This window comes from Apteryx mantelli, chromosome 1 (assembly GCF_036417845.1).
Source record: "Apteryx mantelli isolate bAptMan1 chromosome 1, bAptMan1.hap1, whole genome shotgun sequence".
Lineage (NCBI taxonomy): Eukaryota > Metazoa > Chordata > Aves > Apterygiformes > Apterygidae > Apteryx > Apteryx mantelli.
Genome location: NC_089978.1, coordinates 152,517,141 through 152,540,809, shown reverse-complemented (window position 1 = coordinate 152,540,809; position 23,669 = coordinate 152,517,141). Strand labels below are relative to the sequence as shown.

Sequence of the window (23,669 nt, the reverse complement as noted above, 5' to 3'; positions counted from 1 at the left end):
TAATAATTTGCAGTTTCTGGCAAATAACTATTATTGCGGAAACAGCTAAATGTTTATAGCAACCTGTGAATTTAGTGGCTATAAAGACAATATGAAGTCCAGCTATAGGAGAATTCCCCTATGGAAGGTATGTTGAAGAAGATATTCAGTCTGTGCACTGGAAAGATTGAGACCTAGAAACACTTTTATCACCTTTTCTATTGAGTACTGTTGCCAGATGTGGAATAAAACCTGGAGTGTCCATTTTCTAAACCCACAGAGGGCTTTATATCATTTCCCGTAGTGCACACAAACACGAGCTGAGCTCCTGCCAGACTTGGGTGGAGATGGTGGTTCACTGCCGGGTCTGGCCAAGAGGTGTTCGCCAGGACGGTTCACTGATTGCCTTTGCGTTAATGTCAAGTCACTCGGAGCATGTCACAAAAAAGCTTTGTTTTTCTAACCAGACCCTTCTCCCTGCTAAATTTCCCCCAGCTGCGATTCGAGGAATGTGAATTCCTGCGAGGTTCCTGCTTCTTCTCTCAGCTGCTCCGCGCGCCCACAGCAGCCGGTGCCATCACTAGGCAACATTGTTGGGTCCTGTTTGGCTTTTTTTTTCTTTTTTTTTTCTTTTTTTTCTTTTTTTCCAACTAGCATCCTGTGACAGATGACGGCTCAGCGGAGCAGGACAGGTCCGCGTGCTCAGCAGGAAAGCCGAGGAAGCGTGGGATTGCAGTTAGGAGTGGGAGACCAGCCCAGGAACGCGTGCGGGATGCACACTGGATAGCGGCCGTGGTGGGGGGACAGATGCTCTGAGCTCTTACTCAGCTTTGAAAGCTCTGGGGTGCTTTTACGCATATCCAATGAAATACAGATTTTTGGACTGGACTGAAGGTAGGGTTTAAGAGTGCTGGAAGAGATAACTTCTCCTCGGATTTGTTTTGGCGTTGGCGCCTGCAGCGACATACATTATAATGATGGCTAAGATAGAGCTGTGTGAAGAACTGTGACTCTCACGTTTCGATATTTGACAGACTTAAAACACCATTTCCTGTGACAAGCCTATCCCCTAGTGTATATACCTCTCATTAATATGGTAGCATCTGTGTTTCCCATAAAATATAATAATAGGAAACCTGTGTGAAAGCCATCAATTTTTGCACTGAAGTATGGCTGGATTGTGTAAGCTTGGGACAAATACAGAGATTCTGACAGATAAGTAAGGCAAGGCTTTGGCTCTCTAGAGTAGCACAGAAGGAGATTTAAGAGAAACACAACTAATAGGCTTCTTTTGTACTACAAACTGATAAGCAGCGGAATAGATCTGTATTTTTAAAACTATTTCTTAGACTTATTTGCAACTAAGCCTGTTGCAAATATGCAGTTCCTGCATCTGAGTGACCGGCCAGCTGTGTAATCAGGATTGATGCTGATAGGCATGTATTTTGTACTTTTCAGATTTTTCTTTGCTAAATTAAAAATATATACTGAAACTTGGATTTCAACGTATCACCGCTTTGGAATTCATCTCTCGCCACGTGCTGTGAGTAGAAATCTGTGGACTACCTGCAGGTAACTCCAGGCTCTGTAGTTAGCTCTTCTTTTGTTTGACCCAGAGTGAGGGAGAAGGATTTTTAGTGCTGATAGCACTTTAAGACCCATCTCCCTGCTGAGTCACAAGCCAGGGTTTGTTTGTGATGGGTACGCTGCGGACTGCACTCGGGCAGCGCAGCAGCTGAAGGGGAGTTAGAAGAATGGCTGGCTGGGGAGATCAGATTAAAGAGAAAAGCAAGGCTTTACAGCCTTTTTTATCTCAATGCATTTTACCGTTTCATCCTGCTTTTTCAGGCAAGGGTGAGCAGGAATTTTTCCCCATTCAGAAAGCCAGGCCTTCATTTTAGTTACAGGGGCAAAAGGGATATAATGGAATCACCTTAATTCTTAAAGGATGATCTGCGCTTTTTGTTTTTTTTGACACACACAAACGTAGTTTTTCATGACTCACTTATCAAGTGGCAGCTAATAACACCCTGGAGGGAGGGGGGCAATGATACGAGTGCTGGAGAGCCGCTCTTCGCTTTTGCAAAAGGACTTTCATGGTGCGAGCGTGAAACAGCTGCATAGCTTGAATACCATGTTGCATCAGCAGCGCATGATGGCAAAAAGTAAATTCAAGGGTTTTGACAGTATGAGAACTAGAAAAGTGGAAGTTGGCTTAGGTGTGTCAGCTTGGATATATTGAGAATTGTGAAAATTCCCTTTAAAAAGTTACTTCCCCAGTAAGTCTTGAAATCTTTGCAGAAACTTTAGCCAAGCAATCCATTCCAGATTTTGGTGTTCATCCTTCCTCTGCCCTGTGCTCATGCTGAGCAGATGAGCGCAATGGCCAGACCTAAAAGGAAGAGCATCTACAGTCTGATCTCATCCTCCCTTGCTGCCTTTGGCTGGAGAGGAGGAGGAGCCTTGAAATCGGATTATTACTTCGAGCCTCTTGGCTTTGGAGCTACAGACTGTTCACCACGTTGCCAATGGGCTTAAAAGCTTAGCAGAGCTCCCACTAGGTACCCAGGAAACCTCTTACTGCAGAAGATGGTGACATTGCAGGATCAGCTGTTCTTTATTTATCATGCAGCAGAATAGTCTGGGGAGGTACCATAACTAACCCAGTGATGTTGTTTCCCAAAACAACATCCAGGACAGGTAGCCGTGCTGATGCTGTTCCTGCCTGTGTGATTACACTTACCCAAGGCGCTATGTAAAACAGTTGCTAAAATTTTTAGCCTTCAGCTGCTGGTAGTATTTAGCCAGTAAATGAAAACACTAAATCCAGCATTTGTGGAGAGACAGTTTGGGGGGGAGTTTTTTGCTTTGTTTCGTTTTGTTTTTACCAGCAAGGTTCTACTGACCTGGGGTTGTGAGAGCTCAAAATGTGCAATGCTATTATTCAGAATGGTCCCAATGGCTAGATACAACTAGTGGTGAGCTAGCTTCTCACCACGTTCCTCACCCTGTCTTCCCACTACCAAAAGAAAAAAAAAAAGCCTAAAACAGTAAACCCTACAAGTAGTTTAATAATCTGAATACATCTGACATTCCATACAAGTGCTGCTAGCCTGAGAGAATACTCCTAGGCAATAAATGATATCTTTCTTACAAGGAGGCAAACAGGATGCAATTCAAAAACTTTGTTTCCTCTCATATTGTTGTGCTTGGAGGTTATTTTCAGCTAGAGTACTGAACTTGTGGCTTGGGCAGTAGTGGTCAGCCACTTTGTGGGAGTTTTTTGCCTTTTTTTTTTTTTTTAAGGCATGACCCCTGTACTTTGGGAGTAAAGGCATCCCTGATTAGACATTTAAATGCACTGGTGTTAAGCTTGCTTTTCTTAATTGCCTCTCACAGGTTTCTTGGAAGTCTTCCACTACCAGGTTTGCAAACCATAGGCTGCAGACCATGGGTTCTGCCGAGGCTGAAATTTCTGTGCGTCTCCCATGTAAAGTCAGCTCAGTGCCTGGTGTGATGATTGCCCTACTGCCAGCATAACTGGCTTATGGGAAGATGGCATAGATTATCTGCTTTGAAGGAAGAGGGGATTATTTTGAAAGGGAGAAATGATCTTTTGGAGGGAAACAGCATGATGTCCAAGTGCCTTGGCTACTAATAAAATTGCTGAAAAAGAGGAAGTGGCAGTGGCCTCAAGTGTGAAGTGTGCCCCCGGTGAGGATGCTGCGTTTTTGTTAGTTTCTCCATCTGTAAAATTGCTCTCTGTGTGACTGTGTGCCTCCCCTTCCTTCACAGGTGCTGTGAAGTTTCATTAAATGATTTTAAAATGCTTTGATGCTCTAGGATGAAAGCTACTCTAGAGGAGTAAAATATTAATGTCTTACTATTGAACAAACTAATCACTTGTTACTTCAGAGCATCAGATGTACCACTCCATCTGAAAAGGCTCTTTGCAAGAGCATGAAAGTATGAACCAGCAGCAGTTTTATATCCCTTAAGTGCTGACAATGCATAAAATTCATAACAAATGTGATTCTTGTCCCAAATCGCTTACACTGCAGACGAGATGACCTAGGCTCAGAGGAGAGAAAGTGTTATTATCATCAGTATGCTGCTATGGGGCATGAGGGAGACTAGATTGATCATTCTGAAATCTATTTTCAATACAGTTTAGCCACCCAGTGTGAGCTGTTCGTATTTGTTTGTATTACACAGCAGTGAAAAATTCCAGTCGGAGAGCAAGCCTCCGTGTGCTGTGCAAACAGGGAAGGGTCTCTGTCCTAAGGGAGTGACAGAGACAGCAGCTTAATGCAGACCGGTGCAGTGGTCTCAGAGCACCAGCAGCCTGGTGTTTGCCCAAAATCATTAAGCGCCCTGGTAGAAAGGCTAAAGAAGCATAAAACCAAAGTGTGTCTCTAAACCAAGCCTCAAATTCTAGCCTGACCAAAAAGCTTCATCAGTGCTGGAAAGAGTTTGTGTTTTCAAATCTGCTGGGACTGAATTAAACCAAGTTCAGTGTTTGTGCAACCCCTTTCGCAGCAGAAGGGAGCTGCTGGAGGAGAGGAAGGCTGAGGTTATCCATCGCACTGCCAGCACCGTGGGGGAGCGTGGGGGATTTGTTCTTTGCAAACAGCAGTGATGTGGAGGCAACATGACAAATTCTCCATGGCTTTCTGTTTATAACCATCTCCTTAATATAAAGCTGTCATCTCACACCTCTGCTTAGCTCTGGAGTAACATTATGCCTCTATTTACAACGCGCTTGAAATAGCCTTCAAAGTCTGCTTGCAGAAAGTTAAGGGAGGGAGGTAGAGATTGCGAGGTTACCAAAGGCACTGACAGACATTAAGGATTGACCTGAAGAAACAGGAAAAGGGAATTCTTTTGCTGCTAGTGTTTTTTTCCCCCTCCCCAAATCATATTTCTTTTCTAACAGGATAGCTTTTCTCTCCCCTCAAGTGTTTGTTCTTCCCCCCTTACCCTGCACACACCAGTCTGACAGCTCAGATAAGGCCCAATGGACTACTACAGCCCTGAGCGTTATTAAACCACTTCACCTCATTCCCCTGAGGCTGTGTAGGCCAGCTTGGCTCCCTCTGAGTCCCCGGTCCCCAGGGGTTGAGGTGTCCAAGAAGCTGTTTGCTTGAGGAGAGTTGCCGATTCAGTCCCTGCTGCCAGGAGGGCAGGGAGGAGATTCAGCATTACCTCTGGGCTTGTCCCCATCTCTGTGGAGGAGTTGGGGGTAGTATACTACCTTTTCTTGATAAGACGCTCCAGCGTTTTATGGCTTCCTGAGCTTAAAAGGGCTCCCACAGAATCACGGTAAGGTTGCGGTTGGAAGGGACCTCTGGAGATCGTCTAGTCCAACCCCCCTGCTCAAGCAGGTTCACCTAGAGCAGTCTGCCCAGGGTAGTATGGAGGCTCTTGCAGTGCCATCGCCTGCAGGAACAAGGACACAGGGAAGTTGGGAAAGAAGTGTGTAGCTGCAGCTGTGACCCGCCCCAGCGCTGCACAAATACCAGCCTGAATGGTGTTACCAAGCTGTCCGTCAGGGATGGGGAGGCGCGAGGGACTAGAGTGCTCTGCGTGTGAGGCAGGGAGTGTAATCTCTCAAATATTTGGATAACGGAGGGTGTCTCCAACTAGCGACTAAAATTAGGAGATTGTGGCTTGGAGACTCCATCAGGATCAGGAGCCATAACTTCTCTCTGTGACTTTATAGCAGCAATCTAAACCTGCAGTTTTTTGTGTTCCCGGAGTATCAGGAATACCTTAGGAGTGCCCCTCATTCCCTGGAATTGCCCTCCCTGCCTGTCACTCCACACTGGGCAATTTCGGTAGGTGTTGTATTTTGAAAACTGTTTCCTATGGTGGCGGCAACCACAACCAGGGAGATAGTGGCACTGGGCTGCAGAAAGCAATCTCTGGCTGCTGGGTGGGTTCATGCTTTCTTAGGCATGGTAAGTACATCCGAAGGACATCACACAAACTCACCAACAAGCTTAGCATGTGGTTTGACAGAGCAACCAGCCTGTGGTAGTTGAATGCTATCACCACAGCTTTGGAACCGCATCCCACTAAGATAACCAGTTTATCTCTTGGGTTTATTTGGAGATGACTGGATATATTCCACCATATGATCCGACAGACTGAGTAGTTGGATTAATAATTAAAGTTAGCTCACTTCTGACTGTAGTTCGGAAATGGACTTTTGAGGGCATCATTTTTTTCTTCTAAATCTGAGTGGAGTGCTACTGTTCACCTGTGGCTCTAGTTTTCCCATCCTCTTTACCAAACAGCTATGGCATGGCCCGTTGTATCAAAACCTCTTGTTTTTCATTGCATTGACTTTTTCCTGATGAATTGGTTGGGTATGCTTTGCAACTGAAAGGAAGATGCTGCACTTTTCTCTGGTATGTGTGGAAGAGGAGTGGTGGTCACTCCCGGAGTCCCTGCATACTGCCGGGTTTGGCTGCTTCTGCTCATAGCTGAAGGGACAGCTGGATATTTAACAGAGTGGGGAGCGGAAGCTCTTAGCCAGAGATGGGAAGCACATGTGCCAGCGTCAGGGAGTGCTAGGATAAATGGTGTTTGTTTGGAAGTATTTCAGAGCTGTGATTGTCTTCATGTCTTCCTGCCCAATCTAAGTAAACTGTATTCTTTCTTTAGCTTTCCAGAAGGCATGAATTTGCCGGACTCCTGCCCAGGTATCTCTTATCATTATTATCGTTATCTAGGAGGGGAAAAGAATGTCCTGAATTTAGTGACAGTGTTGAAATTTCAACAGATGGGTTGGGGTTGGCTCAGCACAGCCCGCCAGTAGCTTTCAGCGTTCTCCTAAAACCCTCTGCAAAAGCCTGTTGAGTCACTTCAGAGTATCGCAATGGAAAGCTGATAACAGCCGCAGTGTAGAAATAGAGCTGAAGGGATTGGGTTATTAGACTGACGGCTAACTTGGACAGGGCTTAGCTGTGCTTAAACTGGTTATGTCTATCACAGTCAGTTATAGGTGATTCAGCTTTGTGGCACCAAGGAGGCCCTGGTGCTGCAGTCGCGTACTCGGCAGTGCAGCCTGCCTGCGCGGTGTCCTCGCACCTGCTGGGCTTGTCCACTGGTTTGGAGGCCATCTTGTGAAACGAGGGCCCCAAAACTGGTGACGCCGCCGTCCGAGCAGATAGCTTGCTGGGGGCTGACCTATGAGTTTCCGTATTTAAAAAAGACGCTGTATACAACAATACCCCTGTGTTTCCTTCATCATCTCTGCACTGACACTGTTGGTAACTTGTTTTGTCTTTGCTGTCATGTTTGTGAACTCATTCTTTTGCTTTTCCCTGGTGAGCTGATAGTCTTTTCTCTCAAAAATCTGGACAGATACTGAAAAGTAGCATGCTTTGGGGCTTGGGCACCAGCTGTGCACTTGTGTGCTGTTACAGGAGTGAAGTAGCATTTGCAAAGAGATGCAAGTAGTAGCAGGGTTTAATATATATTCATAGTTGTTTGGTGGGAGCAGCTGAGCAGCGCTCATTTCCGACTCGAGCCTTTGTCACCTTCAGCGGCGCACCGAAAGGGTTAACCATAACCACCTGCTTTTGCGGCGTGGGGCGTCCCAGCGCTCCCGTGCCAGCTATTTTCGTGGCGGGGCCAGTGGGTGCCCCCTGGCCCGGGCCAGCTAGCCCTGCTGCGGGCCAGCGCTCCTGCCGGGCGAGGTGGTCACCCCTGCTCCATCCGCGCCACTGCGCTCCTTCCCAACAGCCATTGCAGGACTCAGAGGGGATTTAGTCCGGGGCTGGGGGCAGGGAAAGATGTTAAACAGGCTTTTCCCTAATGAGGTGTGACGCCAGCTGGAGAGGGGGAGAATCCTGCTTTTCTCCTGTCTGTTGCTCTCTCCAGCTACAGGAGGAGGAGGAGGAGGAGATGTGTCCGTCCCCCCCTTCCCCGCTTTCCTCTGCTGATTTGCTGCCTCTTCTGTTTCCTTTCTGTTCTGTCCCCAAAGCGTTTTGGCAAGGTTCAGATTTCTGCGCTCACAGCTCAGTGCTCAAAGAGAAAGGGGGAAAAACAAAAGGGTTGCAGGCGTGGGGGGGATGGTGGCGGCGAGGCAGCCGAGGAGGCGCGCAGCGCCCTAACCGGGCCGGGGCGCACGGCGGTGGGTGCCCAGGGCAGTGCTCACCGTGAGAAACAGGCCACTTTTTTTTTTTTTTTTTTTTGGATTGTGGCGTTTCTCCTCCAGCATCCCGTGTGCCGCTCCAGCGCCTCTCTGCTCCAATGCACGTGAGGCTTGGAGGAGCAAGGATTCTTCTTCCCTTCTTAAAAATACGGGTTAGAGGATGCGGTGGAAACACGAGAGGATCCTAATTCTTTGTTCGTGATCCCGAGATGTTAAAATGTGCGTCGTGTCCTCCTGATACCTACCGCTCCCACAGCACGCCGGGCATGGTGTGGGAAAACTCCAGCATTTGGATGTTTTGAGACAGAAAGCCAGAGAATCTGCCTGGATAGAAAACTGCCATGTTAGGTTAGACAGGGCCAACAGACTCATCATGGGGAAGTTAAACCACCTCTCACTGCTCTTGTCCTATCCCAGGCAGCAACAGAAAAGAAACAGGCAAGAACTTTATAGTTCAATGTGTCGGTGTTGCTTTTCAAGGCAAATAATCACAACAACACTTTGATTGTGCCTTAAGCATAGCCTTGATGCTGAGTGCGATGCATGGCAGGGACCAGAGGACCCTGGGGGATTGCACACATGCACCAGCAGCACTGGGGAGCGGATTGCAAATACAGGTCTACAGAGGGCCCAGCAACCTTGCACCCACTAACGATGGGCCTTCGTTAGCCCCGTGCAATGCCGGTGCTCGCTCATCCTGACGTGAGAGAGAGCCCATTAACTCAGCGCGCCCTTGGGCTACTGCAGCGACCACACTTAGGGGTGCACCTTGTGGGTTCAGGAGGGAGAGAGGGAGGTGGGAAAGTCCTGTGCCAGGTATGTGGGGAGAGGTGGGTCGGCGCGACCCTGCGTGTCCGTCCTGGTCGGGGGCCGGCACCTTGCCCAGCGCCCCAGGAATGCCCCATATCTCCTCCACGAGCGACCTGTGAACTCCAAAAATGTAAAAGGTCACCCCTGGGCTTGGAAAACAATCCTGGCAGATACCGGGCTATCTTGGCGGGTTGTGGCCACTGTTTAATGAGCGTTAGTCAAACAGTGGGCTGAAAAGGCTCATGGGAAGCAATTTAAATATTCCTGCGTACAAAAGGCTGTCACATCCTAGTGAAGGCAGGCTGTTGACTGATGGCTTTAACACACAAGCATACTGTGGATGAGGGAAAGGGAGAGGCTGAATGCAGGGTGGGGGGAAGGATATCCCAAGTCAGAGTCTCACTTTTTCCTCTCCTTTATTCTGGGCCCTAACATGTCATTTTTCACAAGCTGCAAGTTCACTGTGGTAACTTACCTGAACAGCTATGTTTTATCACATCACATCCTTTTTTTCCCCCTCAGTTATGTTTTGTTAGAAGGTAGATGACCGCTAAAGTCCTTTAAAAATTAAGCAAGTCAACACCTGCAAAATATTAGCTGCTTCCTGAGTGAGTTCAGTTTTATGTATCTCATGATCTATTACTGTTATTAATTATTATTTTATATATAGCAATGTTGTCACTCCATCCAAGATTTGGCAAGCAATAACTGTAGTTTTTGTATTAACTTACCATTAAGCAAGGTAGTCAGCTAGAGGCCAGCACAGAGGTTCTTGGGACTTTTCCTAGTTCTGCAGCACGGTCACCCTGTCAGGCTTTGGCTGCCTTTTGTCCTTTCTTTGCCTCAGTTTCCACATATAATAAATGTTTTTAATATATACTTCACAGGACAGGTGTCAGGCTTCTGCTTATGAAGCTCTCTGGGTATCATGCAAGAAATAAATAAGAGTAGTGTTGATAATGAAAATATGCCATTAATATCCTTCCAATAAAATACGACAAGCAGCATTTAATCTGCAATCTATTATCAATAACTTTATTATTGCAGTTACCGCAGTCTAATAAAAAAGCACTTTCTCTTCTTTATTGGGTAAGTGCCAAAACGTTTATCCTTTATTCTCTGGCCATTAACCTTTATTCTCTAGCCATTAGCTTAGCCGTTTGTATAACAGTCTGTTGAGTAACATTCAAGTAGGAATTTGTATTGAAACCATTATTTACTCTGAAACCCAAAAAGAATAGGTTCTTATGGCTATGTTATCTATCCATATTAAATCCTGTTAACTGCTGTATACTGTGATGATCACTCATATGGAAAGTGGATTTTCTTGCTGTGAGTGATTTTCTAGCTTATAAACACAACTTGTCTTTAGTTAACCTAGTAATATTTTGAAAACAAAGCTTGAAATTGCCAGTCAAAAGGCAGATATTTTCTCACAACATGTGCAAGATATGTATTAACTACTAACGTTTGGAAGTTTATCCTTTTTATGGTCCTGAAATAATCTGTGATGCTCTCTACTGTTCTGTCAAGGGTTGAGAGTTTGGGTCAGGTCATGTGGCCGGACATCCCGTCTTTCTCTCCTAGTGAAAAAAATGAAGAAAATCAGAATTCCTGGAGGAGTGGGGGGGTTGAAGCATTTGCTCTCCAGCTTTTTCACCAGTTTCTGGCTACCTATCTGAAATTGCTACTTCTCTGCCTCAGTGGCTTTTTGGGCCACAGTTTCTGAGCGAGTCTTTTAAATGAACTCACCACTACCACTGTTAGTGAATGGAAAACAAAGCAGCAGAATGAAACTGTTAATTCCTGCCCATCAGCTGAACATAGGAGAGATTATGGGTTTCTTAGTAAACTGTAGTATCTCAGCCTCACTGAACCCTATTTTTCTGTTTTCAGACAAAAGCATTAGTCTTCTGGCTGGAGAGTATCATTCAGTAAAGAGCCTTTCAAGGTCTTCCCATAAACTTTTGCAATGAAGAGGTAATAGGAGGCAATTTTAGCAAAAGCTGAGGGTGGGTGAATTAAAAGTAAAAGGAAAAAGAAACAGTTTCAAATTTAATATTTTTATATTATTATTTTTAATGATGAGAAGGGAGTGGCTGACCCAGTGTATGCTCTGCTGCTGTGCAGGTACTTTAGGCTGCTTGGGTCTTGCTGGTCCTGGTCAGCTAACAGGGTATTTTGAGGAATTAGTATGATGGTTGGAATTATTTTTTTTCTCCTTTCTGCTCATTAGGAACTGGAAGCTGCTCTTCACAGGGATGATGTGGAGTTTATCAGTGACCTGATCGCTTGCCTTCTTCAGGGTTGCTATCAGCGCAGGGATATCACGTGAGTAACCTCACTCTATGATTTTAAGTGCTTTGCAAGGGGAGCTAATTAACACAGTCGCAGGGATGTTTCACAGCTTCAGAGTGATGACATGGAAGGGATCGGCAGTCACCAGCAATCAGGCCAGATTCTTCCCTAAGTAGAAGGGAATTCCAGCTCCCCTCTGACTGAGTTGCAGGCTTTTAATTTTACAGACCTGTTGTTAAACAAACGTCTGTGGAAGAAAACATGGTGTTCAGATCCCAGGCAAATCTGGTACCCTGCTGTAGCACTAACCCATACAGAGAACGTTCACATCTGCTATTATGCTCTGCAGTCTATGTGATCAATTTAGTGACATCACAGTAAGCGTTTAAATCATCACATATGTCTTCAACATTTTTATGTGAATTGCATAGAATAAAAATTGCTGCTATGCAGTCACCTTACCTGCATGGAAGATCCCACTGCTTTACAAAGGGACAAGTTGGGCAGCAGGAGCAGTAACAAATATTGTAATTATTTTCTTGGGAATAAGAGGAGCATTGGAATCAGTTCAGTTGTAAGATGTTGGAAAGGACTTTCAAGTGTTCTCCTGATGTTTCAACATCCAGAAACACTTTGTTAGTGTCCACCTAAGTAGCCTCCCAAAATGAAACATTTGTAAAACATCTTTCTAGAGGGTTGACACTCACACAGTGAAATGTGCTCCCAGTGATAATGAAGGCTTGTTGCAGTGCTTTTTATTTGTTCTTCTCCTGTGAATCCTGCTAATAGCAAGGCATAATTGTGGAGATGAAGACATCTTGGCAACTGTTACTTTTGCTTAGAAGAGGTGTTAAGCAATCCTGCTCCCTAAGATTCCCCTGTTGTGCAGAGGTTTAGGCTGGTATGTGGGCATAACCATAGTCCTTGCATTGAAGGCTCTATTTCTAATTAAGTGCTGTTGTTCAACCAAAAAAATCCTGTACATATGTGTGTGTGTGTGTGTATGTCTGTATATTTGTCATTTAAATGGGTTCTCTTGCATTTCTGGGTTGACATTCAGCATGAGCAGGTATCAGGAACCAGGCAGCTGCGCTGCATTTACTATCTCTGAATGAAACTGATGTGATGAGAAGCTTGACTGTAAAGCAACTGTAGTCATATATACCTCCTTCATCTAAATATCCACAGAGCAATACCATCTTGCCTATAAACATGTAGCCAATTTATTTCTTTACACAGAAACACCAGAAAGTAGTGGACAAAACATTTAAACGGCTTGAGCATTTTGGTGCCCAAACAAGAGGTTTCTCACAAATGTAATAAATCCTACATTCTGAAGTTCCCCTAAACAGATCTAAGAGCGTCCACCTAGCAGTTGCACTGTTTAATTGCCTACACTTCTCAGCTGTTTTAATTAACAAAAAATCAGGGATGAATCATGGGTGAGTCGTTAGGCATTGGCAAGTTGTCTGTTGGGGAAGTTTACACATGTAGGCGTGCATATACACTCATGCACAGTTATATGACTCACCTGGCAGCTCAACAATGTGTGGTTATTCAATGGTGTGTGTAGGTCCCAGCCTATGCATGTGTAAATACCACCTTGATTAACACTGAGACGTAAAAGATGGAAGGAAGTACTGTCATTACAGAATGAAGGGAGGGTAACGCAAATGCATTTTTGTGTAGTCTAGTCAGCATGCATATGCAGCATAGGTTGGTACCTGTGTTGCTGTTAACAGTATGTCCATGCATGTTTGAGAAGTGCTATAGGAACTGGAGGAGGACAAAGTCACGCAGTGAAGTTCTGAGAACTTACACCTCACCCAAAGGTGATGCTAGGAAAAGCATGAGGTGCCTGAAGAAGAAATGGATGATTGGACAGTGAAAACTGTGGCCACCTAAGCAGTGGCTACAGTATAGGGGAACTAACTCATGGGTAGGGGAATAAGAAGAAAAGTATTTTCTGCAGAGGAGATGGAAGAACAGCACAGCAGAAACTGTGTGGTGCAAGTGGCTGAAGGAATAAATCAAGCAAATTGTCCGTAGCTGCTGGGATTTAGGGAGGTGGGTTCTTAAGCATTGCAGAAGAAGCAATACGGAGGCTAGCTGGAAACAGAATGGTGCTATATGCAGGGGGATGGCACGAAGGAAGAAACATCAAGAGTTAGTCTAGATATGGAAATCTGTAGATGAATGTCAATAAAAATGATTCATTTCTCAGAAACAAACTTGCCCCACTGTTTGTTTCATGCTTACAAAACCAGCCATGAAACATTCATCCAAAATAAATGTATTTTTGAAACCTAATATTCTCATTGTTCCTTATACGCTTATTTCAAATATATGTGTTCTCTCTAGCCTGATTTCAAGCAGCATAGGCCTTTGCTGATGCACAGCTTTCCTGCTGTTCTTAATTTATCCCCCATTAATGGTAAGAAGTTGAACCTCTAATTGATTTTTGCTTGACTGCTCAGTGATCAGAGACGTGCAGATAGGAGAGGCACAATTTTTGTGGAAGAGCAGTTTAGAGCTGGTTTCTTATGATGGGCCAGGGCTCCTTAGTTCCCTGTTGCAGGCAGGTCAAAGGTATCTGTCTTGCATGGAAAATGTCAGCAGTTTCTTGGACTATCACAGCTACAGCAGCAGTATTACTACAGCAACTTCTACAGCCATTTGTGCTCTGCTTTCTCATGCCGAGCCTGGGCTGTTAATCTTGAGGCTATAAACTTTGCTCCCAGTTGCACCTCGGAGGGGAAGGTAGCTGTTCTCATCCTTGTTCTTGCGCTGGAGCTCTGTGGTCCAAGCACAGGACACTGAATATAAACTTCATGTAAACCATAGTTTGCCTCCCTCTCAGAAGAGTTTTGAGGTTTAATTTGTACAGTGTCTTACCTCTTTGATGGCAAAAATGTTATCTGTCTATGCTTTCTCACAGTCTGTCTGGGAGTAGGTTGTAGTTCTTGTCACATCTGTTTTGACGGCATGCAGAACTTACGACTGAGCTGGGTTGCCTGGCTTTAATCATGCATCATAAAGGGGTATAAAACTGTCACATACCTTTGCTAATTATAATGTGCTCTCAAGTAATTTGGGAAATGGAACCTAGCTGAGAGCCCTTCTAATACACAATTTAACATGCTCTAGTTTGATATGCTTATTGGTATTTGAGAAAAATAAGATTATTAATTTTGTAGGGTTCCATGATTCTTGATTTTCAGGTAGAGCAGTGTGGTTTGCAACTTTTGCCTTGGTTTTGATACTCTTTATGACAGACGGTTTTTAAAAGGAATTAAATACAAAAGAGAAATTGCTTTTTGCCTTGTTTGGTGGTTTTAGGGAGTCTTGACTGTAAATTTAGGACTTCTTTTGAGTTATGGATATTTGTGTTTAATTACCAAGATTACTTAATGGGATGCCACATGACAGTCTCCAAATAGTTGTTTATCATAACCACAGCAGTTAGGAGCACTGTTGATTGACCTGGATCTCATTGCATTAAGCATTGTAGAAGAACAGAACAAAAAAGGTGGTAGTCTGCATCTCTGTGATCTGGTAGTCTTCATTTTGCTATGATCTTGCCTAGCACTGGATGGTTAGAGCACTTTGCCACTGCAGTTTCACTGTTCTTTCCCCTTTTTGTTCTGATCCAAGTAAATATCATTCGTAGTATTTATATACCATACATAGCATTAACTACTAACCATGTAATAACTAATATCCTTGAAGATTTTTTGTATGATCTCACTGCTCAGTTTTGTGTTATAGGCATGATTTGATTTGATGCCAATGAGCTTACCCATATATTTTTCCTGCCACTAGCTTTTGTGCAGAGACATTGAAATGTCTGTTTTCTTTTGATGGTTTCAAAATGCGACTGCCTGGAAAGTGAGGAGTGACAAGGGAGAAAATTCTTAATAGAATATGGAGTTTATACAAAAAAAAATTAAAGCAGTTTGAAAAAATACTCTTGCTCACTTCAGAATCTGCTCTGATATAAATTGGGCAGCTGCATAATCCCTAGGGGCTGCCACTTTAATTCCAACAGGAAATGCGACTTGATGACTTGTATCAAGACAGGAAGATCAGAGCTGCAGCTAACGGCAAAGGCCACAGCAGGAGCCTTCTGCAGCTGTTTTTAAGTAAGAAGTGATGGTGTGACATAGATGGGTACATTCAACTAAAATAATCCAGAAATGCTCCTGCTGTTCCGCATTTCTTTAGGCAAAACTCATTCTTCCCTGCTCTGTTATTGCATATTTACTACTTTTTTTCATGTGATGGCATAACAAGTTTCAATGACTTTATCATATTTGTCATCAGGAGCTGTATATTATTGTGTCTTCAGAAATATTTTAATCACTTTTTCTTACAATGTATTTCACTTTTTATTTATCCAAAGTGGAAAAAGGTGCCAGAAAGTGAGGAAGAACAAAAACAATATCTCTGCTCTCATCTATGCCCCATGAGACTCTTTTTCTTTTTTTCTTTTTTCTTTTATCCCAAGAGATTGGTGCATCACTCTAGCTAGAAACGATCTAATTGACTTCCCTGGCATCACAGAAGGCATTTGCTGGCTTAGGAACCTCAATTTTTTTTATTATTATTATTTCTTCACTTAATGCCTTGGAATATTTTCCCTGGGGAGATCATCTCTTTTGCCCCTGCCTTCAGCTCTTTCGGGATCTGTAAAATAACCTTGGAATCTTTGGCCTGTTGTTTGCACCTGTCTTTTTTGTTCTAATATGGGTAATAGGAGGACATTCCTTCACTCCTCCCTCCCCTGCAAGATTGTCTTAATTATTTTTCTCGTGTCCTTCATTATGGCATTGAGAAATACTCCCAATATGGTCTCCGAAGAACTATATTCCCTGCTTGTTGAATTTCCAGTTAAGAATGCAGCCTCTACTCTGGTTATTTTATAATTCTTGTTCTCTAGTCACTTATTTTAGCTCTTGTCTGAAAGAGATAAGAGATAATCTGAAATCTTCTAACCAATTGGAGCAGAATGGCTGTTTTTGAGGACTGTGTTTAATAGCTCTGAGTATTTCACTTCTTGCTTATGCTTTGTCATGCTCATTCATCTTTGTTCTTTATTCTGCGTGGACTGTGTCTTTAAAGCATATTTTGGGGGTTGCCCAGGCCTCATGTTTTGGGAAAGTGTCTACAATAAAATGCTTAAAGTTTTAAAATTGCCCTTCTGTACATGACTATGTGAGCTGTATCCTTTCAAGAACTGCTTTATTGTGGTCTCGCCTAGGGAATAGAGTTGCAGGTTGACTGGGATAGCTGGCAAACCAGTGCCAGGTTTTCAATCTCATAGATACTGTAATGAACCAGGCTGCAGAAATAACTAAACTAAGGTACCATGACAATCCAAAGGGATTCAACAGTTCAGTCAGTGCATAACATCTGGGGCAGATAGTGTAAGCTCAGTCAAAGCAGACCTGGGGAACAGCACCTTTGGGAAAGAGTTTAACAGCCGACACTTACAGTTGTGCCGGTGACCTTGATTATAACAACTATTCCAATGGCTCAGTCACATATCCCCTTGCTAACTCTGGATCATATTCATGAATGCCAAGTGAATATCAACAAGATCAGCATTATTTACAGTCTGACTTTTAACAAGTGCTGCCTTGCATACATCACGGAGATTGGTGTATGGCCTCTGGAATCAACCCAGTATCATCAGTGCAGGAGGTATCTTGAGGGGGCAAGAGAGATGAAGTGGCTACATTGCTCATCTTGAATCCAATATTAATATTTATTATAATAATAACCAAGCCATGCACGGTGAGCCTTTTAAAGGGTAAAAAGTGAAAATGAGGCAGCTGGCAGGTGTTGGGGAAGGAAGGATGAGATTACAGCAGTAAAATAACACGGTCATTCAGAGATTAATGAGTAGCACAGTGGAATAAAATTATAGAGTTCAAGTATAAATAAAGCTAAGTAAATGTCTTTGACTCTCAGATGGATAAAATGAATCTTTAAAGAAGAATTTGAGGAAAAGTTGGTAGCACATTCTGGAAGTACCATTCCATATGTGTGTGGTAGTGAATGAAGAATGCAAATGGTGGAAGAACAGAGTGTGAAAGCTGTGTGTTATTGCCAGGGCAGACGGATGAGAGACAAATAGATTGGATAACTGGGGAGAGGAAGTTATGCAAAACATTGACAGGACAGAAGAGGTGGCTAATCTTGAAAGGATGAATAAAGCAGAGTCAGTGAAGGGTCTTGGAGACTGCAATGATGTCATCTTGCTGCTGTCAGAATTTGGAATATGAAATGGACAGATGTATTTTGAGCTCTTGATTTTGCAAATCAGATACTCCAAAGAGGAGGAAGAAAGCAATAATGAAGAAAGCAGTTGAGAAAGCAAGTGAAAACATCTTCTGTTTAGACAAAAGGAAAAAGACAAAGAAAGAACATTGGGGAGAGACGGGCAGGATGTATGAATCCTCTCCATGTAAAACTTTTGCCCTAATTTTTGAGCCTTGCATTTCAAAATAGTGATGGTCCAAACCACTAGTGCAGGATTTCTGTTCCTGCACAGTTATTTTTGTAGGCCACCTCCAGAAACTTAGCCAGGTTCTGAAACTGAACTTTGGCCCAAGAATATTGTAAAAGTTCAGAAATGATTTTCTTGGAGACTCTTTAGCTCCAGTGAGTGGAGTGAGCTCCAGCTGATGAACAGCTGGGCTGGATGCTGGCCAGGTGCTAAGCTGCTACAATGATTTGGTGTGTCATATCAATCTCTATCCTCAATGATGTATACTTTCTGTTTTATCTTATTTTACCTTCCATCCTTCCTCAGTTCCCTTCTGGTTCAGCCAGCAAACAAAGGTAGTTGGAACCTTAGAGAAAAGAAGAGGAAAAAGCCTGCTCTGAATCCACTCCTAAAGGGACTTCTTAGGACAGTGTATCTGTAAAAACTTGTTCTTTTACATTGTCCCAAGAAAGTCATAATCTGTGGGGCTGGTTCTAAGTAATGAACTTGCTAAGCTTTTTTGCTTTAAGGCAACCTCAGGCTAGGTATGGTATTTTTTGCCTCAGAAGAGACTTTCTTCTTCCACATGAAGCATATTTTTCCATGAACAATGAGGCAAATAAGGACTTGTTTTGTATGGATTTATGCCATAATACATGCATGTCTCCTATTTCCCCATCATCATCAACACAATAACTCTAGTTTCTTCCCCACAGTGCTCATCGTCACTGCAATACCCTAAGGTCCTCTCTACAGCCCCTGAACAATCAGAAGAGCTTATGGTGCCATAATACTGTTGTGTTTCCTTATGGCTATGAATTGGGAGTATGCTTTCTGTTGATGATCACTAGGAATAAACAATGCAGCATTGAGTTGGCTTCACTTGTTCTTAAAGGATCCAGGAATGGATAGTAAGTAATGATCCTCTCCCAGTCTGAACATGGAGCACAGTGAACCTCTTTCCTATTTGCTCTGGAAGAATGAGAGATATGTATTTGGGGCTTTAAGTTGATTGGCTCTAACTCCCAGCGTAGATTTGCTTCTTTTCAGAAAGAGCATCACCATCCAAAAACAGCAGTAGAAAGAAAGAAGCATGCAGGTGAAAATCATCTAGCACAGATTAAAGGCTGGTCAGATGCAGGTGAGGGTAACTTGTGAGAGAAGTGAAATGCCATCACGAATTGACCAAGGCCTTTACTGTCTTATCAAGCCAGTTTAGAAGGTGAGAGTCATAGGTCCTTTGTCCTGGACCATTCAGGCAGCTGTGTTCATTCCTTGTGAAATACAGGCTGGCATAGCTTGGTCTTTATTTCACCACCTCTGGAGTGGTTTGTTGTTGTGTATACACTGTGTGTGGCTGGTTGTCAAGGTCACACAACACAGAACCAGGAAAAGAACCTGATGCCTTGAAAGTCAAAGTGTGTGCAGTGAGGCAGAGGAAGAGAGAGGCAAACAGTGACAAGAGCAGGGTGTGCAGCAGGGATTCTCACATGTAATTACATCTGCATGGCAGAAGTTTCCTTCTTTAAGGACTGCATGTCTATTCCAGGCCAGAAGGGTATGTACCCCCTATACGCCCAATGTACATGAATCAAAGTCTCCCTTAGCAGCACCCTTCAAGGCAGTAGCAGCAGCCTGCATCTTACCAGGCCTCTCACTCCATGCCAGGATTGCCCAAATCCCACCCCTCAACAGTTAGCTTTTCCCAACATACTTGTTTCCATCTTAAGCACCCAGATCCTTCTCTCTCCCTTTTTATTGTATCTAATAACCTGTAAATAGTTCTTCGGTTAGTTAATAAATAGCTCTAACACAAGGGGTGGGGGGGGGTTGTTTTTTTTTTTTTTTAATCCTTTAAGGGATTGTCTTTTGTTATTCAAAGCCCAAGATACTTGACACAGAAGCAATGCAGAAGCCCCCAGGCTTCAAACACTGTCTTGGCTGTGGGAACATTATGCCTATAAGTGATTCCCATCCTCACTGTCTGATAAGCCTTGGGGAAGAACTGCCCGGAGAAGAATGCATCACTCCAAATTCCTGAGGAGCACTGGGAGGCATCCATCCATGCTGGGAGGCCTCCACCACTGGGGAGTTACTCTCTCACCTGCTGATCAGGGCCTTTCATGATCGACATTTCACCGCGCCTGAGGACCCTCCTGCCTTTGTCTGACTTCCTTTACAAGGCTGAAAAAACTCTGGCCTCCTGTCTGAGAACAGAAGGCACCTCCCTTTGTAAAGTTGTGCTCAGAAAGGTCCAGGACAGACAGTTTTGTTTTGAGGCCCAAGAATTGCTCCTCGAGATCTAAAACAGGCCCTGGGAACTGCTATGTCTCAGATTTATTGCCTCATGAGTATGTGTTCTGAGGAGAACCTTGGTTCTTTGCTTTTCAGTTGCATCCAAAAAGCGACATAATTTGCTGATACCATTAAGTCTGTCAGTGTCATCAAGATTGCTGCCTGCTGATGTGCCTGTAGTCTCCAATTTGGCATTGTACTGCTTAATTTTCTCTAGGTGATCTAATGTTTTACCAGGAGACCAGCTGTGCCCTATGGATTAATGCATTCTTTCTTCAGCTGGCTCTCCTACTCTGTACCTCCGTCTTGTGCACCGATATCACCAACTTAAATATCGGTCATAACTATGTCTCCTTGCCGTTATCTTCCTGCCCTTCGGTACCAATGTATGCTCCAGTGCCTTCAGTACACATTCTGGTGCTGACTTTGAGACTCTGGACCTCCATTCTGCCTCCTGCCATTCTGCCTTTGCCAGCAACTTCTGTTATTCATCTTCTGATTTTGAGCCTTACAGAAAACTCTGCACTTAGGGTCTCAGGAGATTCTTACTGCTTTATCTTAGCATACTGTCAGGGAACAATTCTTATTCCCACTCTAGGTGCAGTGGTAGATCTCATTGGACAGGGATGGATTGGACTCCAACACTCCTCGGCTCTCCAGCCCTATTTATTAGTATGCCAGTGAATTCATTGCTTAATGAAAGTCATTTTCCACAGCCAAGATCAATGTCACCAATGTCATCATGTGGTAAGAGCTGACATATACATCTTCCTTGAGATATCCCATAGTATCAGCTATCACCTTAATACAAAACTTTCTTCAGCCATGATACAGAGAAATTTTCAACTCTATCATTAACTTATCGTGGGGGCTGGGGATGAGATAACTTCTTTCCTTGGTCCTTTCCACCTTGGACATGATGTGTGACTGCATCAGCACTGGTACCACCCTGTTCTAGTACTAGCTCTGTCTCTCTTTCTAGGCAAAGCTTCAATAACTGATATTGCCTCTTTCTTGGGCTCCCTTGGCTTAACAGACTGATTCCTCAAGGCAGGAAAAGAACAGCTGACCCTGCTGGGTCATGCAGCTTGTCTCCTTCTCCATGACTACTGGACTGTCCACCAAAGTGAGCATCCCATGTCATTCAAAGACTTGTATTCTTCCTCTGTCAAATATTAGAAGACTTTTTTGGTAGCTGTTATTTTGTAATATCCAGTGCTCTTTTCCAAGAATCTTTGCTCTCAGATCTTTGCTCTCTGATAAAGGAGCAGAAACTCCTCATGCTTGCCAAGCTCTCAAGTCGTCTTCCCATTCAGACAGGCAGGATATGTGACAGACTGTCCTACTATAAGTTTTCTGGACATTCCTGTATCTTTTCCAGATGCACAGTATTTTAGAATTCCAGACATATCTCAAGGAAATAAGGTCTGTAATTTTAGGTAAGAAGAAAAAAAGAGCTGCAATATCACCTGCTTTCCTCCATGCCGGAGTTGTGGAGCATGCTGCAACATGATGGTAGGAACATGCATACTAGTGGCTGATTACAGAGCTGGTTTCCTCTTTGAGTTTAAACCATTCCTTGCTGCTCTCATGGGTTGTACATCACGCTGATGGCAACTGATTTGTTATTGTGCCCTTTGACTCATGGTTTCAGGGTAGTATCCTAAAGGTAAGACTGCATAAACTGTGAAGTACAGAGTAACTGTGGGGTTAGTGACAAAGCTGGGCAAGTGTGCTTAAACACACTTTTGGGGGATCGTGGTCATCCTGAATCTATCCCAACAATATCTATGGAAAATAGCATAATTACACTTAATTAACTGATATTTGTGCAGTGTTGCAACTAAGGAAAAAGACAAATTTTTAAAGTGTCTCAAATCATCTCCTTTTTGCATTCATTCAGAGTAGACGTTCTTTTCTGTGCATCTATTTCTACCTTACTTCATACTTCACAAATATATATAGCAATATTGTAGGCTGACCAGAGTAATGTTTCAGGATCTTTTAAAAAACTGGGTTTTTTTTTCTCTTTTAACCCAGTTATCCAAACCATTGATTTGTCATCATCAGTTTTCACTCAAAAAGCAGCATCTGTAATTGAGGGGGGAGAAGGGGGAGGGTCCTGCTTCTCTGTCCTTACTATAACCCCAAAATCCTGTGTGCATTGAGAGCACAAATCTTCCCTTCTTGGAGCCTGTGCAAAGACTCACTGAGTTAGAGAGAAAGGTTGAGATGGCAGTGAAAAACAAACAGGAAGCCGTCATGTTTTAAATTTTATTTTATCCCTTTAATATTCTCTTAATCTGTCTAGGCGGTGATCTTATGCATCCTCCTGCTCCTAGGGAATTTCTCTTCCTATGCTACCATATGTCTTCAGCTGTTGTTTGGGATGTTTCTGGCTGCTCTGGTTTTATTGCTGCTCGTATTCTTTCTTCCCTTCCCACTCCCTAATCAAACAACAGAAATATGCAGGCAGGCCCTGCTCCTACCTAGAATCAAATGTGGCCCATCGCCCAGTGTGCCTGTAGTTCACCATATGCATCTTCCACATCCTCCAGGTACTGCATAATCCACCAGACTTGGCAAAGTCTCTTTTCTTTCATGGTTTGCCTCTTCACACAGTTGGTTTCTTTCTCTGGCTTACTTGTCCAAATAGGCTGCTACTCTCTTGAGATGGGGAAATGGATGCTGGGCATCTGCTCCTTTCTTCCTGGTACTGCAGTGTAGGGGGAGGAAGGGGAGCAATAAAGAGGCAGATAAGGGCAGCAGGGAGCAATCTGGTATAGGTGAAAGAAAGGCCATCAGTGCCTTCAGGTTACTTATTTCCTTCAACAAAAATCACATTCACCTTCTCATGTGGAAGGAGCTGGGGTGGAGATACAGTGTGCCTCATTGTTGTCTTCTGCTACCTTGACATATTAGAGGTAGGACAACTGAATGGTAAGACTTGTGGCCCCTCCTGCTGGTCCTGAGGATGGCAATGAAAATAGAGCAGCCATGGCTCACAGAAGGGTGCTTGGAGCTCCTGCAAGCAGGGAGATGGAAAATGACAAGACAGTTCAAAGTAACAGGTACGTGTGATTTCTCCTGCCAGTGCTGCCTTTCTCTCACACAGCCCAATTAACAGGGGTCACAGAGCACCAATTAGCTGCCTCGGCATTTTGTGAACGTAAAGCAGTGAAAAATCCAGAGTGAATGGGGGAGAGAAGATCAAATAGACACTTATCTCAGCCCTCCTGCCTGTCCCTGGCATTTGCCAGCCTAAGGGAAAAACCTTTTCAGAACAGGCCAATATGGGATAGTTTTATATCTGCTTCAGTATCTCTGATGCTTTTCTGTCTTTTAGCAAAACAACAAACAAGTAACTCCCAGCAGTTGTGTCATGTAGAGGGTGTTTGCTAGATAAAGGCAGAATCACAGGAAAAGCGTGGACCACAGGCAGCTAGGCAGCTGAGAAAAGTTAGAGCATGCCTTTTGCTGCTTTGGCTTATGAGATGAGTTCAGTTCTTCCAGCAGTTTTCTGCTTTTGGAAGAGTGGACCTACAGCCTTGTGCTTCTTGTGTGAAGGAGAAGGAGTCTGTATAAGGTGGAAAGCAACAAGTATCAGCTCATGGCAGGCAAAAGGGTGTCTGT

At 43.8% G+C, this 23,669-nt stretch overlaps 1 protein-coding gene across 1 annotated transcript in view; it reads left to right on the top strand.

Moving 5' to 3' along the window:
• CECR2 (CECR2 histone acetyl-lysine reader) overlaps positions 1-23,669 on the top strand; it is a 97,764-nt gene that overhangs the window by 39,565 nt on the left and 34,530 nt on the right. The window contains exon 2 of the mRNA XM_067289856.1: positions 11,190-11,284. Within this exon, the coding sequence (XP_067145957.1) occupies positions 11,190-11,284 (95 nt within the window). The remainder of the gene's footprint in view (positions 1-11,189; positions 11,285-23,669) is intronic.